The sequence below is a fragment of the Crassostrea angulata genome, chromosome 5, assembly GCF_025612915.1.
Source record: "Crassostrea angulata isolate pt1a10 chromosome 5, ASM2561291v2, whole genome shotgun sequence".
Lineage (NCBI taxonomy): Eukaryota > Metazoa > Mollusca > Bivalvia > Ostreida > Ostreidae > Magallana > Magallana angulata.
The window spans coordinates 5,812,797-5,837,528 of NC_069115.1; the positions used below are offsets into that span (position 1 = coordinate 5,812,797).

At 34.1% G+C, this 24,732-nt stretch overlaps 1 protein-coding gene across 1 annotated transcript in view; it reads right to left on the reverse strand.

Annotated features, from left to right (window-relative positions):
- Positions 1-14,805: 14,805 nt before the first annotated feature.
- The window catches only part of LOC128183511 (taurocyamine kinase-like), a 30,333-nt gene continuing 20,406 nt past the window's right edge, over positions 14,806-24,732 (reverse strand). The window contains exons 9-12 of the mRNA XM_052852541.1: positions 18,755-18,903; positions 16,460-16,625; positions 15,975-16,155; positions 14,806-15,091 (exon numbers count right to left, since the gene is read on the reverse strand). Coding sequence (XP_052708501.1) covers positions 14,940-15,091; positions 15,975-16,155; positions 16,460-16,625; positions 18,755-18,903 — 648 coding nt within the window. The 3' untranslated portion in view covers positions 14,806-14,939. The remainder of the gene's footprint in view (positions 15,092-15,974; positions 16,156-16,459; positions 16,626-18,754; positions 18,904-24,732) is intronic.

The window sequence follows — 24,732 nt, forward strand, 5'->3', positions numbered from 1 at the left end:
GGCCTCACCCTACCCCAAGGGTCACGATTATCACAACTTTGAATCAACACTACCTGAGGTTGCTTCTACATCATCTTAAGATTTTTTGGCCGCATGGTTTTGAGAAGATTTTTAAAGATTTACTCTATATATTTCTATGTAAAATTTCACCCCCCCCCCCCCATTGTGGCTCCACCCTACCCTCGGGAGTCATGATTTTCACAACCTTGAATTTACACTACCTGAGGATGCTTCCAAACAAGTTTCAGCTTTCCAGGCCAAATGGTTCTTGAAAAGAAGATTTTTTAAAGATTTACTCTTTATATTCTTATGTAAATATTTGACCCCCCATTGTAGCCCCACTCTACCCCTGAGGGTCATGGTTCTCACAAACTTGAATTAACGCCAGCTAAGGATGCTTCCACATAAGTTTCAACTTTACTTGCGAAATGGTTCTTGAGAAGAAGATTTTTACAGATTTACTCTAGATAGTCATATGTAAAAAGTCGACCTCCATTGTGGCCCCATCCTACCCCCGAGGGTCATTTTTCACAATTTTGAATTTACACTACGCGAAAATGCTTCCACACACGTTTAATTTCAGTTTTGCTGGCTGATTGCTTTTTGAGAAGAAGATCTTTAAAGATCCTGTGTAAAAAGTCAACCTCCCAAATTGGCCCCACCCTACCCATGAGGATCATAATTTTCAAAACTTTAAATCTACACTACCTGAGGATGCTTCCACAATAGTTTCAGCTTTCCTGGCCTAACAGTTCGTGAGAAGAAGATTTTTGAAAATTTCTCAAAATTTGTCAATAATTCCTAATTATCTCCCTTTGCAAAAGGGCGTAGTCCTTAATTTTCACAACAAATTCCCTTAGCCTAAGAATGCTCTGTGCCAAGTTTGGTTGAGATCGGCTCAGTGGTTCTTGAGAAGATGTTGAAAATGTGAAAAGTTTACAGATAGACGGACAGACCGACGGACGACAGAGAAAATGTGATCAGAATAGCTCACTTGAGCTTTCAACTCAGGTGAGCTAAAACAACATAAGAAATTTTTTATGTAATTCTGAACCTTTCATTTAATCTTACAAAAATATAGATATACTCAAAACACGTGGAGACGTTTATGATTGTGCACATGACACATGAATTTTCAAAGTGTATTCAAAGAAAACTGAACGTCGCAGATTTCCAATGCAAAGAAAGGGGCAAATATACACTGAATGTAAATATATGAGTAAGGATGCTTTCCATTAACGTTGCTTCCCTGGCGACGTCATCGGGAAACGGTGACGTTAATGTAAGGTTGGCAACGTCACAATGATACAACGAGGATAATTGCCACAATCGCTCCCCGGTGTAACGACGAAAAGTCACCCCGTGGAATATTGACTGGGGGTCAATTTTCTACGTAGAAACTTGTTTGTAGAATACTTGGAACACATCATAGAAAGTACGGCCTTAGGGTCATTTTTCTCCATGTGGTTTGTAGGAAAATTACACCATAGAATATTGACTATATTTTATCACATATTCTATGTTTACTTAGGTCCAATATTTTTTCTTTAGGGTAAAGACAGAGATGGTGGTGGGGATAGTTTACAATGCCTGTTTGGTACCTAGTTTGTAGAAAATATATTTTTCTTCCATATTAAGTTGTTCGAATAACGTTTGTTGATCACCTGTTATTACCCATCGTCATTATCTCTGTCTGTCTGTATTTTTTGTAATTAAAAAGTAATATTTTTAATTAAAGTACACTAATTATAAAAAGTTCCACTAACCCTAAATCTATGCCCAAAAAAAAAATGAAAACGACTTAGCTTTAATTAAAACTGAATGTGGGATGTTTATGTAATTTTTTCTTCTGCAATGATCTCTACATTTGTAACCCTCATGAATCATCAAAGGAAGCATAATTCTTTTAACAAATTAATAAATTGCCAGTAAAAAGTGTATTCGATTGAAAGGGTAAAAAAGACGTTAATGCAAAACGAACAACTTATTTTTAAAAACAAGCAAAAATACAAACAGACCAGCGTAAAACAAAATCAACATTCTCTTGCAAAATCAACAGAGACCGACGCAAAACAAACGATCATCAATGCAAAACCAACCCCTGTTTTTTAATTTTTTAGAATTCTGCAAAACGTACACAGTCAATACGTAGGTTTATCTATGAAATCATCTACTATAATACAATAGTGGGACCTATTCAGCAAAGCAAGTAGATGAGACTGTCCTGCAATTACCGTCTTTTATAATGCAAGAATGGAGCACAAGCGAGTGTATCGTCATTCATGTATATGCTGTCGTAACAACAAAACGATTTCCAATCGTCCGATACACTAACCATAAAATGGCAATAGCTACGTTTTTTCTTACTTGCAAAGACTCTTTTACAATTTTTTTAGGCCGGGCCGAACCATTGTCCAACTTTTCACATAATTTTAACAATTTTCCCTACTGCGTTAAATTTTTTTTTAACTTTTAAACTGTTCTGTTGTACCAATCAGTTGTCAAATTTCCTTGATTTAGGAACACGCAGAAGCTAGTCCTATATCCAAATTCTAAAAGAATACCGCTTTTGTAAAAATTCACGTTTGAAATTTGTCCATCGCCTTATTTTTAATGACAATTTGATGATTTACTTAGGGTAAATAAATCTCGTCTAAACGCTTAGCAAATAAACTTTTACTTATATGTGTAAATTTACTCATGTGTTAATTTGCACAAATTAGCAAACGTTCGTCGTATGAATGGGGCATTACTCATACTTAATTAAGAACAAACAATTTGAAATAAATGGTGATACAGTGAACCAGTATTACTATACCAACAATATTACACCTAATTAGATGTTTAGTGTCATTAATGGCAGTCGAAGTGATAGAGATGAATTCCTGGTTTTCTACACCTTTTGATTGGCAATCGAGAGTCAATTAATGACTTGAACGATGATGCGAAAGAACTTGAGACGGAAGTGGAGAGTGAAAGGGGTTCATGTGCGTCTGGACTGAGCCATCTTAGCTATCCGTTTCTTACCGCACCCTCATACATTTTAACGTTGATGTCATTACTTCACTCTTCTCTGAACCGTCGATCACCAGTTCCATACAGTTGTTTGTTTGTTTACGTATAAAAATAACGGCTTTAGATCCTTTTTCCTGATAGATTAGCCTAAAGGTTGTTTATTAGGAGAAAGTTTGGGGCAAGTAAAGCGACAACTATTACAGTAGTAAACTAAATGAAAAATATTTTAAATAAATTATTTTCACATAATGGTATATGATATAATGTTACATGTATTCTGTTCAAAACTATCGTATTTTGCGTGCGCCGAAAACTGCTCTAAAGTTTTTTGTAAGTATCGTATGCATTGTAGCTATATATAGTCTAACCCAAATTTTCCTTGTAGAGCTACAGCTAAATGAACCGTATCTATGTTTTGTCACAAGTGTACACTTTCGAAAAATACCACAATTCCGACATTCATGAGTACCCTGGTGAATATTCCATTCTCTTGTAAGTTGTTGTTCTATTCATGCATAATTTAGTCTGTACCAGCAGCCAATCAGCGGTAAGCTGAATCAACCAATACGAACTTTGTGGTAAAGGGGCGGGCATTGTTTATGCAAGACGTACGTATCTGACAGAATTGAAAGTGACGCTATGGGAAAAAGTCAAACAAAGTGGTTCTGATAATAAGTTCCCACATCGTCTAAATTCACATTGGCACTTACTATGGCGAATTAGGAATACCCACTTTTACAGTTAAGGGAAAACAGTACGTTGATCACGTGACTTTCATTGATCAATTTACAGCCATTGCTAGCGCTAGCAACGCAATCGCCAGTTCTTGGGCCTTTCCGGCAGGCTCAGAAAAAAACCTCCAATGTCCATGAAACCCCCCTTATAAAAAAAAAACCCTGATACATGCATAGATACAACACATTTTACGATCTGTTTAGATGTGATCTAGACTTCATAATTAAAGTCAAAATATACCACAGAAGCGATACACAAAGCTGTCTAGCCGATACTTATTTTAATAGGAAGCAACCCCATTTTGTATGAAATTCAAACATTTGGTAATGTTTTCGAGCTCAGCCGGAAAGGCCCGAGAAGTTGCGATTGCTAGCGTAGTCATTTTTACTGGAATACGCATGTTCGACTTCACAATAAGGCATTATGGGAATACGGTACAGTAGATAAATTGTACCATGTTAATTTTGCTTTATCATCCACATATGCATAGTCTGAAGTTTTGTGTTTCATTGTTAATGCGGAAAAGTAAGAGTAGCCAAGTTAATTTTAAAAGTATAATAAATAGCTAGCTTAATCTTAACTACCTTCAAGCTTACAAAACAACCTCGGATATGTGTTTATAAGCTTTCCGGAAGGGACCGAGAGGATGTGATTGCTACAAAACAGTACAAATGATTTTAATGATCTTGAAAATGTTCACCTTGAAATTAAAAAAAAATACAGTACAAGAAGACTGTCTAATGAGCTATACCATTGCCGACATGAAGCCCGCTTTTGAGAGCCCCCTTTAAACATTACTTTGTTGCATGAAAAGAAAAAAACATTGATACAATACATTTTGAGATGAATAGAAATTTATGCAAAAGGACTCGAAAACAAGTGTAATCACTTGTATTAATCCGTTTCTTAGATTATGTTAATTACATTAATTAAATAAGTAGTCTGTGCTCAGCAGGGTAAGAGGTCAGTAAATTTTACATGTACCGATAAATAACAATGATAGAGGAATGTGTATACGTTAGAGAAGTGAAAAGAAGAGAAGTGAGAAATGAAGGAGTAAGAGAAGATGGTGGAGAAAAGTAAGAATATTTAGGTTAAGAATGTGCAAGGGTTTGATAAGTATTGTTAAGTATTAAATCTTTAAGATGAGATTTTGTGTTTATAAACAGTATTGAATATACTGAAGTTATCAAGATATGATAGATTTTACTCACCAAATAATATAGTTATTTTTAATATTTATATGACCCTAAGGATATTCATTAAAGATATAACGTTATACGTTACATGTTATTTATCATATTTTCTTTTTAAATTTTTGTTTTCTAGTTTTAAAACATTTTTGATAAAGCGAAATATTGTATGGTGTTATGTAACAATAATTGAATTCTTATCTAGAGCAGGAAGTGACAAAGGTTATAGCTATTTCTTTTTCGGGAACAAGTTTAAGATCTCGAAATGAGGGAAAACGATGTATTTTTGTTCCGTTATTAAGAATAATATTGCTAATCATTGTGTGTTCTTTTTAGGACAACCTTTAACGCTTCATCGAGAAACTTTATTGTTTACTATTGTTTATAATGATAAGGATATAATTAAGTTATTGAACTCAACTGTAGTGTAATAGTTAGTAAATATGTTCTTTTCTTTAAAATCTGGTGTTCGATAAGTACATTGTACAAGTCGCATAATACTGACATTCTTAATAGAAGTGACACAAAGGTTATGTAGTTCAATTATAATATAAATTAACTGATAAAACGTGTTATGTTCCAAGTGAGGAACAAACCCGTTCTGATATTATAAAATCAATTTTTGGTTATTGTCTCGATGCAAAGAATTGTCATGTCATGTGATGTTAGCATCAGTCCACAGTCTTGGCAGCTTCTCTCAGCTCCTCCATTGATTTAAGCTTTCGAATGAAGACTTTAGGACGAATCGCTGGTTTCAAATTTTTTTTATGGCTGACCAGATGCTTCTCACTCGAATCCTGATCACAAGCTGTCAATTGGTAACGGTGAATGAAATTGTCAACTAACTTTTGGTCTTATTGTTTGACAATGTCCAGGTCCGACTCACAACCGTTCTCCCTAAAACTTATGAAAAAATGCTTTTTTGAACACACAAAGATTGGTCGAATACAGACTGACGTATAACATGAATGTCATCACCCATTAGAGGGGCGATGTCAGTCCATTGTATATGATTGAAGGTGGACTGTAACCCTGGTCGCTGTTGGCTGTGCATATTGATTTTGCGTGTTTGTCACTGCATTCGCCACATTGACAGTTGCTCGTCCACTGGTTTGGTTAAAAACATTTCCCATGTCGACTGACCGGCTACTGGCTTGATTAGAGGCACTTCCAGAGTCACTTGTTTGTCCACTGCTCAAGCTAGATGAATTGCTGTCTGGGTTGTTGGCAGAGGCGGAGGAAGAATGAATGGTCGTCTTTCCTGATCAGTATTCGTAGATTCTGATCCTGAGGCTGAAGTCTCGTCATCATTTTGTCTTCAGAACTAGTATTTGGCTTTATTTCGAGGTTGGGGTCTTATGGTTTCTCCACAAGTAAAATTTAAGTTATATTCTTGTGTGGGGAATGCTCCTCAAATAATCCGGACGTTTCGTTCGTTCCATACAAATGACGTGATTTGTCTTGGTGTACTAGCTGTAAAGCTGCAAATAACAAACAAGGAATGATGCTTGTTGATACGTATATTTTGTGAGCTTGCAATGAAGTGGTACAAAACAACATGTTAATACCATACATAAAACAGGACACAACAATTCTTTGCGTTATGACAAAGACCAAAAATTGATTTTATAACATCATAACACTTTTGTGTCTAAACTTACGTCATTTGCATCAAACGAACAAAACGTCCGGATTATTTGATCTAAATTCCCCAACTAAACAACAACAACAAATTTTATTAAATTTTACTCACTGGAACGGTTGCAAGGTCCCCTGTGGTAGTCATCATTAATTGTGTCATATGTTTCATTGCAGCGTGCACTGTTGCCTGGATTGTCTCAATAAAGTTGACAGAAGACGAGAATGGTGTTCTCATCAGACCGCGTTCCACAGTCTTGGCAGCTTCTCTCAGCTTCTCTGTTGATTAAGGCTTTATAATGAAGATTTTGCCACGAACCGCTGTTTTCAGTTTTTTATGGTTCTGCTGACCAAATGCTTCTCACTCAAGTCCAGATCACAAGCTGCCAATTGGAACCGTTGAATAAAATGCTTCTATGAACACACCAAGAATGGTCCTCAAGAACAAGAAACCAACGCCTCACTAATTTCATAGTGTTGAATTGAAAAAAGTCCAGTGTATGTCTATCTTTTAGCGAATACAGACTGACGAATGACATGAATGTCATCCACCATTTAAGGGGCGATGTCAGTCCATTGTACAAGAAGGTGGACTGTAACCCTGGTCGCTGGTGGCTGTGCATATTGAATTTGCGTCTTTGACACTGTATTCGCCACAGTGACAGTTGCTCGTTCACTGGTTTGGGTAGAAACATTTCCAATGTCGACTGATCGGCTACTGGCCTGATTAGAGGCACTTCCGGAGTCACTTGTTTGTCCACTGCTCAGGCTAGATAAATTGCTGTCTACGTTGGTGGCGGGGGTGGAGGACAAATAAATGGTCGTCCTTCCTGATCAGTATTCGTAGATTCTGATCCTGAGGCTAAAGTCTCGTCATCATTTTGTCTTCGAAACTAGTACTGATGGCTTCGTTTTGAGGTTTTAATTTTAATTCTTGTAAAATTTAATAATTATTTGTTGTTTGTGTTGTTGTTATTTTGTTGTGTGGGGAATTACTCAAATAATCCGGACGTTTTGTTCGTTCGATACAATGGTATGATGTCTTGGTGCATTAGCTGTAAAGCTGCAAATAACAAAGTCGAGATGAGGCTTGTTGATACGAATATTTTGTGAGCTCGCAATGGAATGGTATAAAACAACATGTTAATACAAAACACAAAACATGACATGACAATCCTTTTATAAAATCATAACAGTTTTGTGTCTTAACTACGTTTTATCAATTAATTTAAATGAACTATATAACTTTTGTTTCATTTCTCATAAGAATGTCAGTATTATACGACTTGCTACAAAGTACTTATCGAACACCAGTTTTTTTAAAGAAAAGAACATATTCACTAACTAGTACACTATGGTTTAGTTCAATAACTAAATTATATCCTATCACGAAAAATGGCAATAACAAACTGTCAACCATCTCAAAAATCCATAAACTAAATACAAATTCAAAGCAGAGCAACACGGACCTCTAAAAAGATAGAGGTAGGATCATGTGCCTAGGAATTTGAAGAGACATCTAGCATCTTCTGCTGCCCGGTCACACCCGCTGTGTGCTCTTTGTCGTGATAAACAATAAAATTTCTCGATGAAGCGTCAAAGGTTGTCATAAAAAGAACACACAATGATTAGCAATATTATTCTGAATAACCATACAAAAATACATTTATCGTTTCACCAATGCAATTTCAAGAGCTTAAACTTGTTCTCGAAATAGAAATAGTTATAAGTTTTGCCATTTCCTGCTTTAGAGTAGTGCAAAATTCAATTATTCTTATATAACACCATACAATATTTCGCTTCATCAAAAATGTATTAAAATAGAAAACATGATAAATGCAAAAGTTTAAAAAAGGAATATAATGAAAACAACGTATATGGGTTATCTTTGATAAGATATCCTTACGGTCATATAAATGCTAAAAGAAACTATTATTGTATAATACGAATTCAAACCTAAAGTTACACAGGAACATTCAACATAATAATCGTTTAGATCAGAATACCAAATAATATAAAAATGTATAACCTATCTGCAAATAACAAACAAAGTTTGAGTGAGGCTTGTCGATACATGTACGTATATTTCGCGAGTTCGCAATGGAAAGAACAAATGTTGGGCGCGAGTATATATATCGAATTTCAACTGACCAGCAGCCTTTGCATGTATCCAATCAAAATACATTATTTTAACCATGTGATACAAAACATTTATCACAAAATTTGCCAGAAAGCTTTATTAAATAATTACGTAAGAAATTATACAAATAGGAGCTGTCATGTTGTAAATTTTGTATTTACTACCACCCGATAAATTCAAAATTTACAACATGACACTACGTTGATTTGTGTAAATAGGACAATTGAAGAAAAAAAATGTTAAGTTGTTTCAATTTACCACAAACACAATCTGGAATGTCGACGAAATTTTGAGAATAAAGATAGGTATTTGGGTCATTATCAAAATATGCAGCCTTTTGTGTCAGTGTCAATGTAAAGGGGAAAAAATAATGTTCTGTGTAATATATACAGTACCATTGGATTTTATAAACTTAAACCTATATTGTTGAACAAATAAATCGACAATTTTACTGCTTAAAGTATAAAAAAAAATTATTTGTTATGAGATTTCAGTGAATTTATGTTGTCATTAAATTTTTCCAACGTCTTTAACCTACAATATCTTCAATAATATTGATGTTTTATTCCAAAAATCACCGTTTATTTTCAAAACAACATTCATATTTTAATTTCTGCTATGCTCCTTAACAAGTTCTCTTTTAAAAACAATGAATTTGATGAGATATATGCTTGTACAAAAAATTTTTGTCATTGGTGTTACAAGGCAAATTATATAAAAATATCTTAAAATACATCAAGTAAATAATATTGTACTACAGTTGGAATCCCCCAGATCATCATTCCCTGCTACTAAAAAGATAAATGTATCAGTGATGACATCATTGTGATAGAAATAATGACAGAAAATGTAAGTATGCTCCGAAAAATACAATGTAAACTGTGTCAATGGGATAACGTGCTATTTAAGGTTTTCTATTATGAAAGAACAAAAAAGTTTTTCACAAAAATGATGAATGTTTATCACATTATAACATAGGCTATGTAGCTTTGTGTAATATCTGTTCTCTTGGGTCATATTGCTACATTTACTATGGATACATCAGTGGTATAACGGTCAGTGGTGTAACCAAAAATTGTTGTTACACCACTGAAAAAACTGTTACACCACATGACATTATTTAATTATTTTACTTTTTCTTCCATTTCATTTATATTTTGAGCATTTTGAACGATTGTTATTAATCAATTTTACAAGTTAGACACTGTCACAATAAAGAAAGCTTGACTATTTATTTGCAATTGTGTTTTCTTAATCTGGAAAATGAGACCTGTTACACCATTGACATTATTTGAAACACCATTGACATTTTGTATGCTCTAATTATGTTTTACTCATTTTAATACTAGTACTTGATTAAAAGATAAAAGTAAAAACAAATTTATTCTAATAAAGAAATGAAATTATCAACATTTTATTTTTATTAAAAAAACAAACTTTATTAATGATTTATAGTGTATTATAAGATATGTTATTCCACTGACATTTCACATTCCCTATTATGTTATACTAAAATCTTTCAAATGCTTAAAGGTAACAAATGCTAGCTGAGCTTCAACAAACATATATAGACAAACAGAAAGTGTATATGCGTTGTATGCATTGATTTTGGAGAAAATTGGAGAAAATTCAATTTGATTGTCCAAAATGTATGATTGATATGAGCTGGTATAGTACTGACGATGTTGTTTGTGAGATTGATGAGGCAAAGAAAGTTCGAACTCGGTACAAGGTGGACAAAAGTGTGTGGATGCCAATAGTAAAAAATATAACATCAAAGAATGAGTGAATTCATGTAAAAAAAAACATCTACATGCAATTTTCCGTTAGTGGTGTTACACTGATTATAAGTGGTGTAACAGTGTGTCTATCTTCAGATTATGAAAGAATGAGGCACGAAAACTTTTATTTAAGATCAAATTTATCACGTTTTAAATGCAATCAAAAATAGAAATTAGTTTATTTTACAAAGTTTAACCCGCTTATCTCTTATTTATTATCGCTAGGTCAGTGGTGTAACTTTTATGTCAGTGGTAAAACATAATAATCAGAGGTGTAACATGTACATTTTTCTCCAAATAAAATTAACTGACAATAATACATGTATATTTGAAAACACCAGTGCATTTATAGTAATGTCTTTTTTATGATCCATTGAAAGAAAAATCCAGTTGTGTTCTTTTTAATGCTCAAATTAAAAATTTGTTGAGTAACATCAAGACTTTATCTCAAATGTTATGTTGGTCACTATGTAAGTGTGTCAAATATTTTCTGTTTAAATGAATTTTGTTGATATAAACCTTATGTCCATCATTTTAAAAGAATTATTTTATTTTATTTAAGAATTTTTTCCTATACTATTTACCTGTTACACCACTGACAAAATGTTCACAGTTCATTAAATTACAGTCTAATTATCACCCAAATGGTAGATTCCAATGTTTGCAAATTTAAAGATGTTATACTTCATTGTTTGTTAAATGTGTTTTTTGCAATCAAAGTAATTTTTTCAGCAATAATTTTCTCATGTTTTTCATTTTTCAAAAGTCTGCATATTTTGATAATGACCCATTTAGGAAACTTTGTTCTAGTCTCAGTCTAGCATACAAGATTTGACATTTACGAGTACCATTATACAAGAGTGAAATATATAGATTATTACATGGCAATTTTAATATCGCATCCTATATTAGCCCAAGGTCGCAGTATATCAGCCCGAGAGCCGTCATGTTATGATTTTTATATCATACTAGACTTTAACCCATGCGTGCACGTGTTGACATTGCATATGATCTTCGGAAAATTATGAAATAGATAATCAAAAATACCGACTTTACATCCTAATTAGGTTGAAATTGCATTTAAGGTGCAAAAAAGGTCAAATTAAATTGGCCATAACTCAGAGGGATGAACACTGACCCCCATTATTTATGTATTTTTTTCTCTTTATTTTATCAAAATATTTAAATGATATACTTCTCAAGAAATTCTTGATACAAGAACATTGAGTATTGGGATACCTTAACAAATGGCTAAAATAACAAACCGAGTCGGTGCCGCTGAAAAGGTTGAACAATTTTGATAAAACATGTGCAGAGTTAAAAAATAATTTAGACGGTATGAGCAATGTGTTTGACGGAGTGAAAGAGAAAGTGGAGGAAATAAAATAAAATCACAGGCGCATAAAGAAGAAATAAATGAAATGAACGCAGAATTTAATTTAATAGATGCAAAGTCTACACGCTGCACATCTTTTAGAGATTCTGATATAGAAAAGCTAACAGAGAAAAACGTAGGACTGGCAGGCCAAATCATAAACTTAAAATGCAGATTCATGAAATGTAACTTAATTTTCTACGGTAATCACGATGTGTTCAAAGTCCAAAGACTTGGTAAGAGAAATAAAAAAGAAAAGCCAGACCAATTGTGACAAAGTTCATTTACCAAGATGACCTCGACTATGTCCTCGTGCGTGCAAATGAAATCAAAGTACTGAAGTACTGGCGGGAGTTGATTTTATCGATTATTATTTATTTTAAAATCAACGATATGTATTTTTGCATGCATTGCAAGTAAATTCCTATAAGTATTTGAATTACGCACATTTTTTATAATATGAATTCTCCTACAGGAAAAGCGTGAAAATCCAATATCAATCGTGTTGTGTAATATTCAAAGAATAAGTCCATCAAACTGCATGCGTATCAGTAATCGAAATAGTTATGAGAAATTGTATGGATCCAAGCAAAATTGAACTCTAGTCTCGTTCAACCAGACTCTCAGCTGTATCCATTTCTCTGCCTGTCGGAGATTTACGGAGACAGCTGAGCGCATGGTTAAACGATACTTTATTGAACTCTAGCGTAGGAATACATAAAAATGTAAGAATTCAAAAAATATCTAAATTGTTCGTACCATTTAAAATCTGAGTATTTACAAGGTATATATAAATTAGTTTCCTTGAAAAACAGAACTTAAACTCATTACATCGAATTTATTGATCAGAACTAAATGTTGTCAGCGATGTTGATTTGTGCTTAGGTCCAAACACTGTTTCACTTTCGGTTTGCCTGAGTAACTGCATAGGAGAGTTGATTAAAATCTACTCCCAAAAACGAAAGGTAAATCATACCGCATTCATGAATCGACAATTTCAAGAGGAAACTGAGCGAGCGAGGAAGAGTCTTTACCCAATCATGAAAGATCTGAAACTAAAAGCAGAAATTAAAATGAAGCTCATCCGAGACATTCTGTGAATGGTGATCCCTACTACCCGGAGGATGTAGTAGGGCACAGGGAACCACCGAGAGATGACGTACGTACTCCAAGCAGACCAAGGAACATGCCTCTCAAAAGGCGGCGGATCAACTCTACACCAGATTACAGATAGAAACTCGCTGGGGAGAGTGTAAAAATGATAATCCCCAGTGCTGTGACCTGAAGAATGTATTCATCAAATGTTTGTGGCAGTTTAAAGAATAATGGATAAAATCAATCATCCAGAATTCCAGGAACTTATTCAATAACATATTTTGTGCTTCCAAGAAACAAAAACTGATGACTTAGCTGAAATAAATTTGAAATTATAATTAAAAATCGAATTAATCATGCGAGAGAAATTCTGGAGGAATAATACTAGCATTTAGACAAACCTTAAGCGAATTCGTAGCTACTAGTACACATGCAACAGAATCCAAAACTGTATAATGGTTTGAAATTTGAAAAAGTTTACAAATTTCGATAAAATATTATTTGTTGGAATAGTGTATATTCCTCCAGAAAATTCTAAATATAGTTGTAGAGACATTTAGTATGATTGAACTAGAGACGCAGGAGTAGCCGGCAGATGATAAACATGTGATGTTAATTAACGGGTGACTTTAATGCTAGAACTGGAGCTGTAATCGATTTTTACGATATTGAAACGAAAGAAAAGACCAATTTAGTGAAATGCTAGTATTTGAAACCATGGAAACCGAAACAATATTTACAAACAACGTGGACAAACTACAGAATATATATTAAAAAACTCCCAATAGAATTGTACAAAAATAAAAGCTGTTTATTGTAAATTGGCGTATCGATGACAAAACCGGTATTTAAAGGGACATGGTCACGATTTTAGTCAAAAATTATTTTTCCGATTTTAATATTTACAATGATTCAGAAAGTCGTTTTATAAACTATAAAGAAACCGAAATTTGACTGTCATTTGTTGAGTAATAAGCGAGTAACAGAGCTTGAAATTCTTCGCTCTGTAAACAAAGCCTTTGTTTACATTTTGAACGTAGAAGTAAAAATTCAAGTGTTAAACCTAAACGAATGTTTTAAATGTTAGAAACTGTTTATCTATGCTTAAAATTAATAAAAAGATAGACAAATAAGCTGGAAAAAGATTTTTACTGTTATAATTGAACCTATGTAAACAAAAACAGGCACGAGCCTTGTTTACATGACAAAGAATTGTGAGCACTGTATCTTGCTTATTACTCTACGAATGACTCTCAAATTTTATTTGATTATTAGAAATGCATTTCTAAAGCATTGTAAATATTAAAAACATAAAAATAGAGTTTGACCAAAATCGTGACCATGCGCCTTAAACCGGAATACACACCTCTCTTGTGTAGTTGATTACTTTCTTTGTAATTACTCTATGTACAAATATGTGTCAAATATGCGAGTACGTGAACAAAGCAGCCCATTTTCTGACGTCCATACTCTTATTGTATTGTACTTAGATAAACAAAAAATAGAAGCCACGATTTTTCAAAATCAAAGGGTTGATTGTGTTAAAAATTTAAATCATGGGATTCCTTCAAAGAACAACTGCATGTACGAAACTACAATGAATTGATAATGACCAATCATAGGGGCATCGTATGATCCACTCTACTCTCTGTGACATGGAGAGTAGAGTGGATACGATGCCCATGTGATTCAACCATGGCAGCCTGGCGCGCTCTCACGTTTTTTAAACCCTCGCCAAATTGACAGATTGCTTACAGTTTATACTTTTGTTTAATCGGTTCATAAAATTCACTTAAATCTCCAAATTTTTGGTCATAGTTTATTTACAACATCAAATAACTTGTATAACGAAAATTTGATAAATCGAAAACAATTGAATATAGATAATTTACGAAATAAAATGACAGAATAGAATAAAAGATATCACAGTTCAGAACAATTTCCAGGACTATATTTGGTTTTTTCTTTTACTTTCCCTGCAATGCCTTCTCACGCTTGATGATTTCTTCCACTCCGCGCCTCATTTCCTGAATAGCCTCAATTTCACTCAATCCCAGGCGGCGCTTGTTGGAAATATCATACACTCCTCCCACACTCTCCGTGTGCTCTCCGTGGATTCCTTAAATAAGAAAAATATATATTCTATTTCTTAAAGAATACTGTATTTGTTCTTCTTTATATGATAGGCGCGTAGACGCGGGGGAGGTGGAGGGCTGGCCCCTCCTCCCTTTTAAATCTTTTCATTTTGTATGTCTGGGAAAGTTAACCTATAACCCAGTTGGCCCCTCTACCTTTAAAGTGATGAAAACACGATGCTATATACGTGCCTGTATGGAAATTGTTTGTAATCATAGTTATACTCTGTCCCGAGTTTTTCCTTCCACCACTTTTTGCTTGATATTTCAATAATAGTAAATACCTTTGTGCTCAAACTACGTTCATCCATTAATATAAATAATGTCCAGATTATATGTTTTGAAACACCCCCTCTACCTCTTCAGGTTTCAATACACATCCCAAAATTGAAAGTCTACGGAGATTTTGCATTGCATCAGCCATTAATAAGCCCGGATGATAACGTTAAAAAATTGCGCGAGGTATCCCGAGTACTTCCGAATGGAGAAAAGATGTAAACATTTCCCATTATAAATCTCCGTAAGAAGATTGTTTTCGTTCCTTCGTTCCTGTGAAATTTTATGAGCGAAAAGGGATAATTGTTCAATGAAGATATCTTGGATATATTCCCTTCCAGCGATTCCAATTGTATTTCTTTCACAGGTATGTGTATTTTTATTAAAAACCATCAACAATTAATGGAAGCAATAACTTGGGACAGATTATGTCAATTTTTCATATTTATGTATTTACAATGTAATAGGGTCTCCTGTAAAATTCCCACTTCTATACTGTACTCTGTTTAATTTGTAAAATCTGCTGAGCTGCAAAGCTTAAAGAATAAAGAATGAATGATTTTTAACAGACTGCTCAGGTGTCAAAATTACCTCTAGGCTGAAGGTTGAGTTTCTCGCAGAACTCCTTGAAGTCGGGTTCGGCCGCTAGTTTGGGAATTTTGATGTGGACACTTGCCCGGCAGGTGGTTCCTAGATTGGTGGGACAGAAGGTGAGGTAGCCAAGCTGATCGTGGTGGGCGAAGGTCAGCTTCTTCTCCATCTCCTGGATCGCCTGCAAATCAACAGACGGGACATGCGTGCAGACAATCGTTTTTACTAAATATCAAATTTGTTAAAATTCAAAATGTAATACATATTATCAAAGTAAAAACTTTTTTTTTTAAATACATGTATCAGTTAACATAAAAAGACTGAATATCCTCTTTATTATGTTACATGTAGCACATGTACATGTGTATAAACTAGTACTCTAAGCTCCCTTCTCTGTCAGTTCATCTCTCTCTCTCTCTCTCTCTCTCTCTCTCTCTCTCTCTCTCTCTCTCTCTCTCTCTCTCTCTCTCTCTGTGTTTACAAACATTGATGAGACGTTTCCAGACGGCGGCGAGGTCGCCCCCCTTCTGCATGGAGATCAGACGGAGATGGTCCTCCTCATTCACCCAGCACAGGAAGGTTTTGTTGTTGTTGAAAAAGATCCCTCTGCCAATGGGCCAATCGTTGTAGCCCCCGGCATCCTGTAAAAACCTGTAATGATAGAAATGACTTTTTAAAAAATGGCCTAAAGCAAAAAAAATTCCGAGAAGATAAAAATTGAGTTATTAATATACATTTGCAATATCTTGCAATAAAAGAAACAACTGTCTGTCATTTTTTTTTGGCACAAGAACCAACTATTAGTTTTAGTATTAGTTTATTAGTTTTGGGGCATAGTGTTTCGTTACGGCCACTTGTTCTCTAGCCTTAATGGCAAAGATACGAATGTATGAAGGCGAAAGAGGGAAAGAGCAAGAAGAAACGCGAAGAGCAAAGATGCAAAGGCGAAGGAGCGATAGTAGTGTTACATTAAAAGTTTTAAACTTAACTTTAACATTCGATTGTAATTAAAATCTTTGATTTAAACTTTTAATGCAATTTTGCACGCTCGCCTTCGCCCCTTTTTTTCCCTTGTTCTCTCTCTGGGTCGATTACATAAACAGGTATCTCAATCGCTCGAGTGAATGTTAGGACTGTCACTGACCAGTCTGCTTACCTTGGGGTCAAGATCTAGTAAATGACAGGTGCCAACTGGTTTATGAAATTCAGAATATGAATTCTTTTAATGGTGCTTCGTAGCAATATCTTTGTTTGATAGGGTGTACCGGAGCTCAATTTGTAATAAACACAATTTCAATGTAACATGAAGGAAAAAAGTAACAAATCTTGGAGTTTTGTCCAATTATGACTTATGAAATGTACATGTACCTAGAATGCCTACAGTTTCTCCAAAAAACGGCATCTAACAATCTCTTGGCCTCCACATTGAAATAATGTCAAATTTAATATATGTATCGGAATTCTTTTCCCATGGTTCAAATAGAATGTCAGGAAATTGTTTAATTTTCTACATCATTCCTTTAGAACCGTATATGGCGGGAAAATCATCAAATCAACCATGACGTTATAATGGTTCTAGAACTAAAAGGTCGCTCTGAAATCATTCACCACATACACTGTTTATAAATTTTGACCTAATAAACACAAAAACATTTGAATTTCATTATGAGACTAAATGTTTCGATTTTCTCAAACGTTTTTTTTTTACATGTAATCCTTCAGACGCCATTTTTATCGCTTAAATCATCTTTAAAGGATAAAGAGCTCTATACACATTAAAATCCAAACACGAGTCTAGAGTTGCAAAGGCGAAATAGCGACAGAAGTGTCCTTCGTCTTCGTACCTTATCACTTTCCTATCTTTGCCCTAAAGGCGAAAGAGCGGAGGTGCGAGTCTTATGGTTTAAATACTAGTCCCTAATTGAAAACTAAGCAGTTTTTTTTTACCAAAAGAAGATGGGGGAATAAGATGGCGCAAATGCCCATTCGGTGAAATACAATTTTTAATTTATTTTTCCCTGATTAAATCTATTCAAATATATTACTATACAAGTTTGCAAAAGCAAGATTTCTAACTATAGTCAGTTTTTAATATATTTAACAAAAGATAAGAAAAAAAAATAGTCTGTACTTTTGGTGGTATCGAACCCATAACATAAAAACCCTAGATATATAAGGTAAGCTTATACCAGGTACTCTTACCACTGAGCCATTTCAGACACAACAAAGTAGGCTGTTTAAATATCATGTGTGACTTTGGCCACGAACTAACGGACTTATATTATTTTTTTCAAAACGTTCAACTGTTGGGATACAAAATTATATTTTTAATGTATAGTGGGTCATCTCTTCACGTTTTTGTTGATTGGAATCGGTTTGTTTTCCATTAGACCTTATTTAGACTATGAGAAAAATATGGAGCACAGACCCACTCTATAAAAGAAAATGCCTTGAAGTTCTAAAAAATGACAGTATTTGCAAGTTTTGATACGCATACGCCTGTTTGAGTCAACGTACTCCAAGTATTGAACATATCTATAGGTTAAAAATCAATGATTTGTTAAATACATATTGTTTAAAATATTTTTTTTTAAAAATATCAGATTTATTGAATACTTTAATTTTTCAGTAGCTTGTCCGACCGTGTATGGGCATTTTACACGCCTTATCCACCCATCTTCAAATTTGTCTATCTTTTACACGACTTTCCCTCAAAGAAGAAAAAGACAAATATTTTTTTTCAGTCTCGGCGAATATCGCTGGGGTTATGTACAATGTACCTATCGTCGTTCTTGAACATGAAGTGGTCATCAATGAGCTGCTGGTTCTCCTCGGGGGTCATGGTTTCCAGGGAGTAGTATTTCCCCTTCAGCTCTCCCTCCAAAGAATTCAAAGCATCCACAGAAACCTTCTCCATCTCTTTGCGTTGCTATCAGGGAATAAAGAATTCACGTATGAAAATAACTCATTTGTATTTTCAATAAATACATGTACGTGTGTGAAATTTTTTGGAGTTTTTTTTTCTCATACAGCTTTATAAATCTTTTTTGCAAGTTATACAATTTAAATTTTTCAATGACATTTAAAAGCGATACAAAATTTCAAATCTTATCTAAGAGCGGGATGGTATAAGCGTGATAACACAATTTCACAAGGACTCGACCCAATTGTTTGTTAATTGTTCTTGGATAACTCGAATATCCACCATAAAACATCAATTCATTCATAATTTACATTTTCCATTGTCTTTGTAATAAAACTACAATTCAAATTTCGATTTTTTTTCTTCAATTTTTAGTAATTATTGCAATTGCCTATAATGGGCCTGTTCGTAGTAATACGTAGTACAAGTTGTCATTTTCATGTAATAAATTATGTATCGTATTATGAAATTAGAACGGGCTGGCAGCAAATACAAAATTTACAAGACAGTATTGCACAATATGCATTACTTAAAAAATTGATGTGTACCATATGACGTACACACTTGGAGCACAAGCGGTGATTGCATGATAAATAAATGGGAGTATCATTACAGTCTCTACATATCTGATAGGATTTGATCATGAGCCCGACCTAAAATCATCACCACACAAAATCAAAAAGCGGTTCCCTTAATTATCTATAAAAATTGTTATTTCCATTATAATACTTCGAATACCCTAACAATACGTTAATGCCCAATCTAATTCAAAATTAAAATTAAAACTGCCATACAGGCAGCGGATGGGAGTTCTAATTTTAATTAGATTGGTTAATGCCAAGATTAAAACTCATTCGTCATTGCGGTCTTATGTTTCATAGACAATCGGTTTTTAGAACACAGTTCGCAGTTCGTAGTTCGCAATTGAATAGTGAACTGCGTTCTATCTAGAACGCAGTTCGCAATTCAAAATTTAGAATTCATATTCGCAGTTCGCAATTGAATAGTGAACTGCGTTCTACCTAGAACGCAGTTCGCAATTCAAAATTTAGAATTCATATTTGCGGCTTGATTGCCTTATATGCATTTGATTAGTGAACTGCGTTCTATCTAGACCGCAGTTCGCAATTCAAAATCTAGAATTCATATTTGGGGCCCGATTGCCTTATATGCAATTGAACAGTGAACTGCGTTCTATCTAGAACGCAGTTCGCAATTCAAAATGTAGAATTCATATTTGGGGTCTGATTGCCTTATATGCAATTGAATAGTGAACTGCGCGTTCTATCTAGAACGCAGTTCGCAATTCAAAATTTAGAATTCATATTTGGGGTCCGATTGCCTTATATGCAATTGAATAGTGAACTGCGTTCTATCTAGAACGCAGTTTGCGATTCAAATTGTTGAATAGTAAACTGCGTTCTATCTAGAATGCAGTTCGCGATTTAAAATTTAGAATTTATATTTGGGGCCCGATTGCCTTATATATGCAATTGAATAGTGAACTGCGTTCTAGAACGCAGTTCGCAATTCATTTTTGGGGCCTGAAATTTTCAGGGGCATCTACTAGTGGTATTTCACTACCACTGTGAAAATATGGTGATGCAGTAATCTATAGTTTTTGAGATCTGTATGGTGTCCGGATAGGGCCATTTGCATTAGCGCGACATTGCGTTCAGATAAACGAGACATCGCGCTAACACATGTACACAACACATCGTCGCGCTAACGCAACTTTGCAAGTTTCACAGTCTAGTAGGAAGTCGTGTCCGGAAATATTAGACTGCGCATGCTGAAATTTGTTGGCCTGCATGCAAGCATGGATGAAAAATAAATAAAATGTACTTTGAAATACATATATTATTTTCAATTATTATCAATACATATGAATAAAAATATAGTTACTAGTATGTCACTGTATAAGGACATGCTAAAGTGCATATAAATTATTAATAAATCTACCAATTGATAAATTTACCTCAAATATTTGATATAATTAATAAATTCAGCAATGATATATTTATAACATGTACATGTCACAAATTCATATTAGGTGCTCTGTATATTACCTAAGCAAAGAAATTTTAAAATGTAAAATTACCGGTATATAACATGTCACACTGGCGTCGGAAGCAAATTGAAAGTGGGGTATTGAGAGAAAAAACCTAATTCCCAAAATTATGAAAATCCTAATCCGTTTTTTTTTTTTTGGGGGGGGGGGGGGGTGTAATCCTATACTTCCAAAACAAAAATCTTTCCGTCCATACATCTTTTTTCCCCAAATCATGAAAATCCTAATCCGTGGGGGTAGGGGGGGGGGTATGCCTTTCACTCCAACTTCTAAATCTTTCAAACGTACATTTATTTTTCATCCATGCTTGCGTGCATGCATATTTCAGCATGCTCAGTCTGATATTTCCGGACACGACTTCCTACTAGACTATGAAACTTGCAAAGTTGCGTTAGCGCGACGTCGTGTTGTGCAAAGTTGCGTTAGCGCGACGGCGTGTTGTGTGTTAGCGCGACAGCGTGTTGTGCAAAGTTGCGTGAGCGCGACGGCGTGTTGTGTGTTAGCGCAATGTCTCGTTTATCTGAACGCGATGTCCCGCTAACGCAAATGGCCCTATCCGGACACCATACGATTCTCAAAAACTATAGATAACTGCATCACCATATTTTCACAGTGGTAGTGAAATACCACTATACTCTGTCCCGAGTTTTTGCTTCCACCACTTTTTGCTTGATATTTCAATAATAGTAAATACCTTTGTGCTCAAACTACGTTCATCCACTAATATGAAAAATGTCCAGATTATCTGTTTTGAAACGCCCCCTCTACCGCTTCAGGTTTCAATACACATCCAAAAATTAAAAGTCTACGGAGATTTTGCATTTGATCAGCCATTAAAAAGCCCGGATGATAATGTCAAAAAATTGCGAGATGTATTCCGAGTGTATTCCGAATGGAGAAAAGATGTAAACATTTCCCATTACAAATCTCCGTAAGAAAATTGTTTTCGTTCCTGTGAAATTTTATGAGTGAAAAGGGATAATTATTCAATGAAGATATTTTGGATATATTCCCTTTCATCGATTTCAATTGTATTTCTTTCACAGGTATGTGTATTTTTATAAAAAAATCATCAAAAATTGATGGAAGCAATAACTTGGAACAAACTATAGTAGATGCCCCTGAAAATTTCGGGCCCCAAATATGAATTGCGAATTGTGTTCTTTCACTATTCAATTGAATATAAGCCCGATTCTAAAAAAAACTATAGATAACTGCATCACCATATTTTCACAGTGGTAATGAAATACCACTAGTAGATGCCCCTGAAAATTTCGGGCCCTAAATATGAATTCTAAATTTTGAATTGCGAACTGCGTTCTAGATAGAACGCAGTTCACTATTCAACAATTTGAATTGCGAACTGCGTTCTATATAGAACGCAGTTCACTATTCAATTGCATATATTAAGGCAAGCGGGCCCCAAATATGAATTCTAAATTTTGAATTGCAAACTGCGTTCTAGATAGAACGCAGTTCACTATTCGATTGCATATAAGGCAATCGGGCCCCAAATATGACACTGGATGAAATATCTGGTTTCAGCGCTGCGGAAACCCTTTGGAAACTCTGCGGAAACTTAAGGTTACTTTAAGTTTCCGACAGGTTTCAGCACAAAAACTTCAAGTTTCATTAAGTTTCCGCAGTGCTGAAACTTAGGCTGTCCATGAATCCAAATGGTTTCCGCAACGGAAACTTACTGAAACTTGAAGTTTCTGCATAGTTTCAATCTCCATATACGTTTGGGATACATATTGTTTACAAATGGTTTCCGCGACGGAAACTTACTGAAACTTGAAGTTTCTGCATAGTTTCAACCTCCATATACAATTGGGAAACATATTGTTTACAAAGGGTTTCCGCAACTGAAACTTTTTATATTTTTGCTTTCACAAAAGCTGAGCAAGGTTTCTACTTTATGTAAAAACAAAACAATTTCAAACAGTTCCAAATTTATTTTGTTCAAAAATCTGAAATTGTTTCCAATAATAAATAAAATACAGCCAAGATACAATAATGGAGAAACATCCATATGGCAATTCCCTTATTAGGGACTTTTATTTAAAAAATGATAAAATTGCACAAGAAAAAAAAAACTCCCATAGAAATCTTTACATTTGTATTTTTTTTCATCTCGATTAAATGCCTATCAAATCTCCCTTTAAAAATGCAACAAAGATCTTACTTTTTAAAAAATATGAATGCAATTTACAAAATAACTGCACGTACATGAATAAACAAAGAAAACTTCACTGTTACATGAACATGATACACTTGTCTCAATTTGAACTACAATGAATATGTACACCATAAAATATTTTTCAAAAGTCTAAAGTATCCATCTTTAAAAAAAAAAATACACTACAAGATAGTAGTTGACTATAGAGGTATGACCCAGATTTGATTTGAATATGTCAATAAATTCCAAAATGAGGTCAAAGTGACCCACTTACAAGTTGGGATAAACCTTTTCTACAATAGAACAGGATTTGATATCATTTTTTTGATAATCCATTAAGTCCAAAGTGAACTTTTCATTTCCACCCATGATGTACCAACTGATCAGATTTTAATATCATAAGCCTGTCAGCATTTAATAGATGACCCAGAGGGGGATATGAAAAGCTTGTTAGCCAATAAAAAGCTAACAATGGAGCAGTCTGTCAAATCATGTGCAAAAATATGATGTACACATTTAATAAATTATGCTGATTGCAACACACTTCATTCCTGATGAATATTCTTCTTTACACATGGTTAACCTTCCTACATTTCACTACTTTACCTACATTAATATTTTTAAATCCAAGACATAAGTAAAATATACATTGTTTATATATGACAAGTATTACTACATGTACATGTACTTGCTTTTTGTAGCATGAATGTATAAAATACAAAGTATCACACAGATCATTCACCTTACAATTCTCATCAATACCAGCATTTTACTTATGATATAAAAGCTAATTCCAATTATATATTAGTTACATAACACAGATTAAAATAAAACCCACATGGAAACAACTTTCCATCCAAGTAATTTTGTTATATAAAAATTGTAATACATGGGGTATATGTTGTCTTTATATATTTTCATATACGACATAATTGAATATTGTTTGGTGTATTTTATCATTTCTATGACCCATGCATTCATCTCCTAATGCAGTGTTTTTACATTTAAGATTGGTTTCTTAATTTTTCATATATTGCTGCAAATAAAAACTAAGTTATCAACTAGAGCAGAGCTCGTGGCAAAGCCACGAGTAGGTCTTCCGTTGTTGCTGCGAGTTGAAAGTGTATGTGATATGCTGTCAATAATTTATAATGACTAAACCTTCAGTTCTGCTTTTGTTATAAAAATGTGTTGTGATTGAAAGCCTGTTTATAAAACGTGTTTTGAAAAAGAAAGAAAGAAAATGTTTTAGGAAAACTATCTGTCGAACACAGTTTATGTAATCGTTTCAAACATTCTTTAAAAAATGAGATGTTTAATGGCGAGTTAAATTTTCAGAGGGTAGCAAGCATTGTTACATGTACTCATGAATCATGTGAGGAATTGTGTTTTTGGGAGTTGATTTTAATAAACTCTCCTATGCAGTTACTCTAGCATACCGAAACTGAAACTGTGTTTGCACCTAAGCACAAATCATCGCCGCTGACAAGACTTAGTTCTTGAAAATAATGAAGTATTTTTTTAAAGGAAACTTTTTTTATAAATACCTTGGAAATAGTCAGATTTTAAATGGTAGGAACAATTT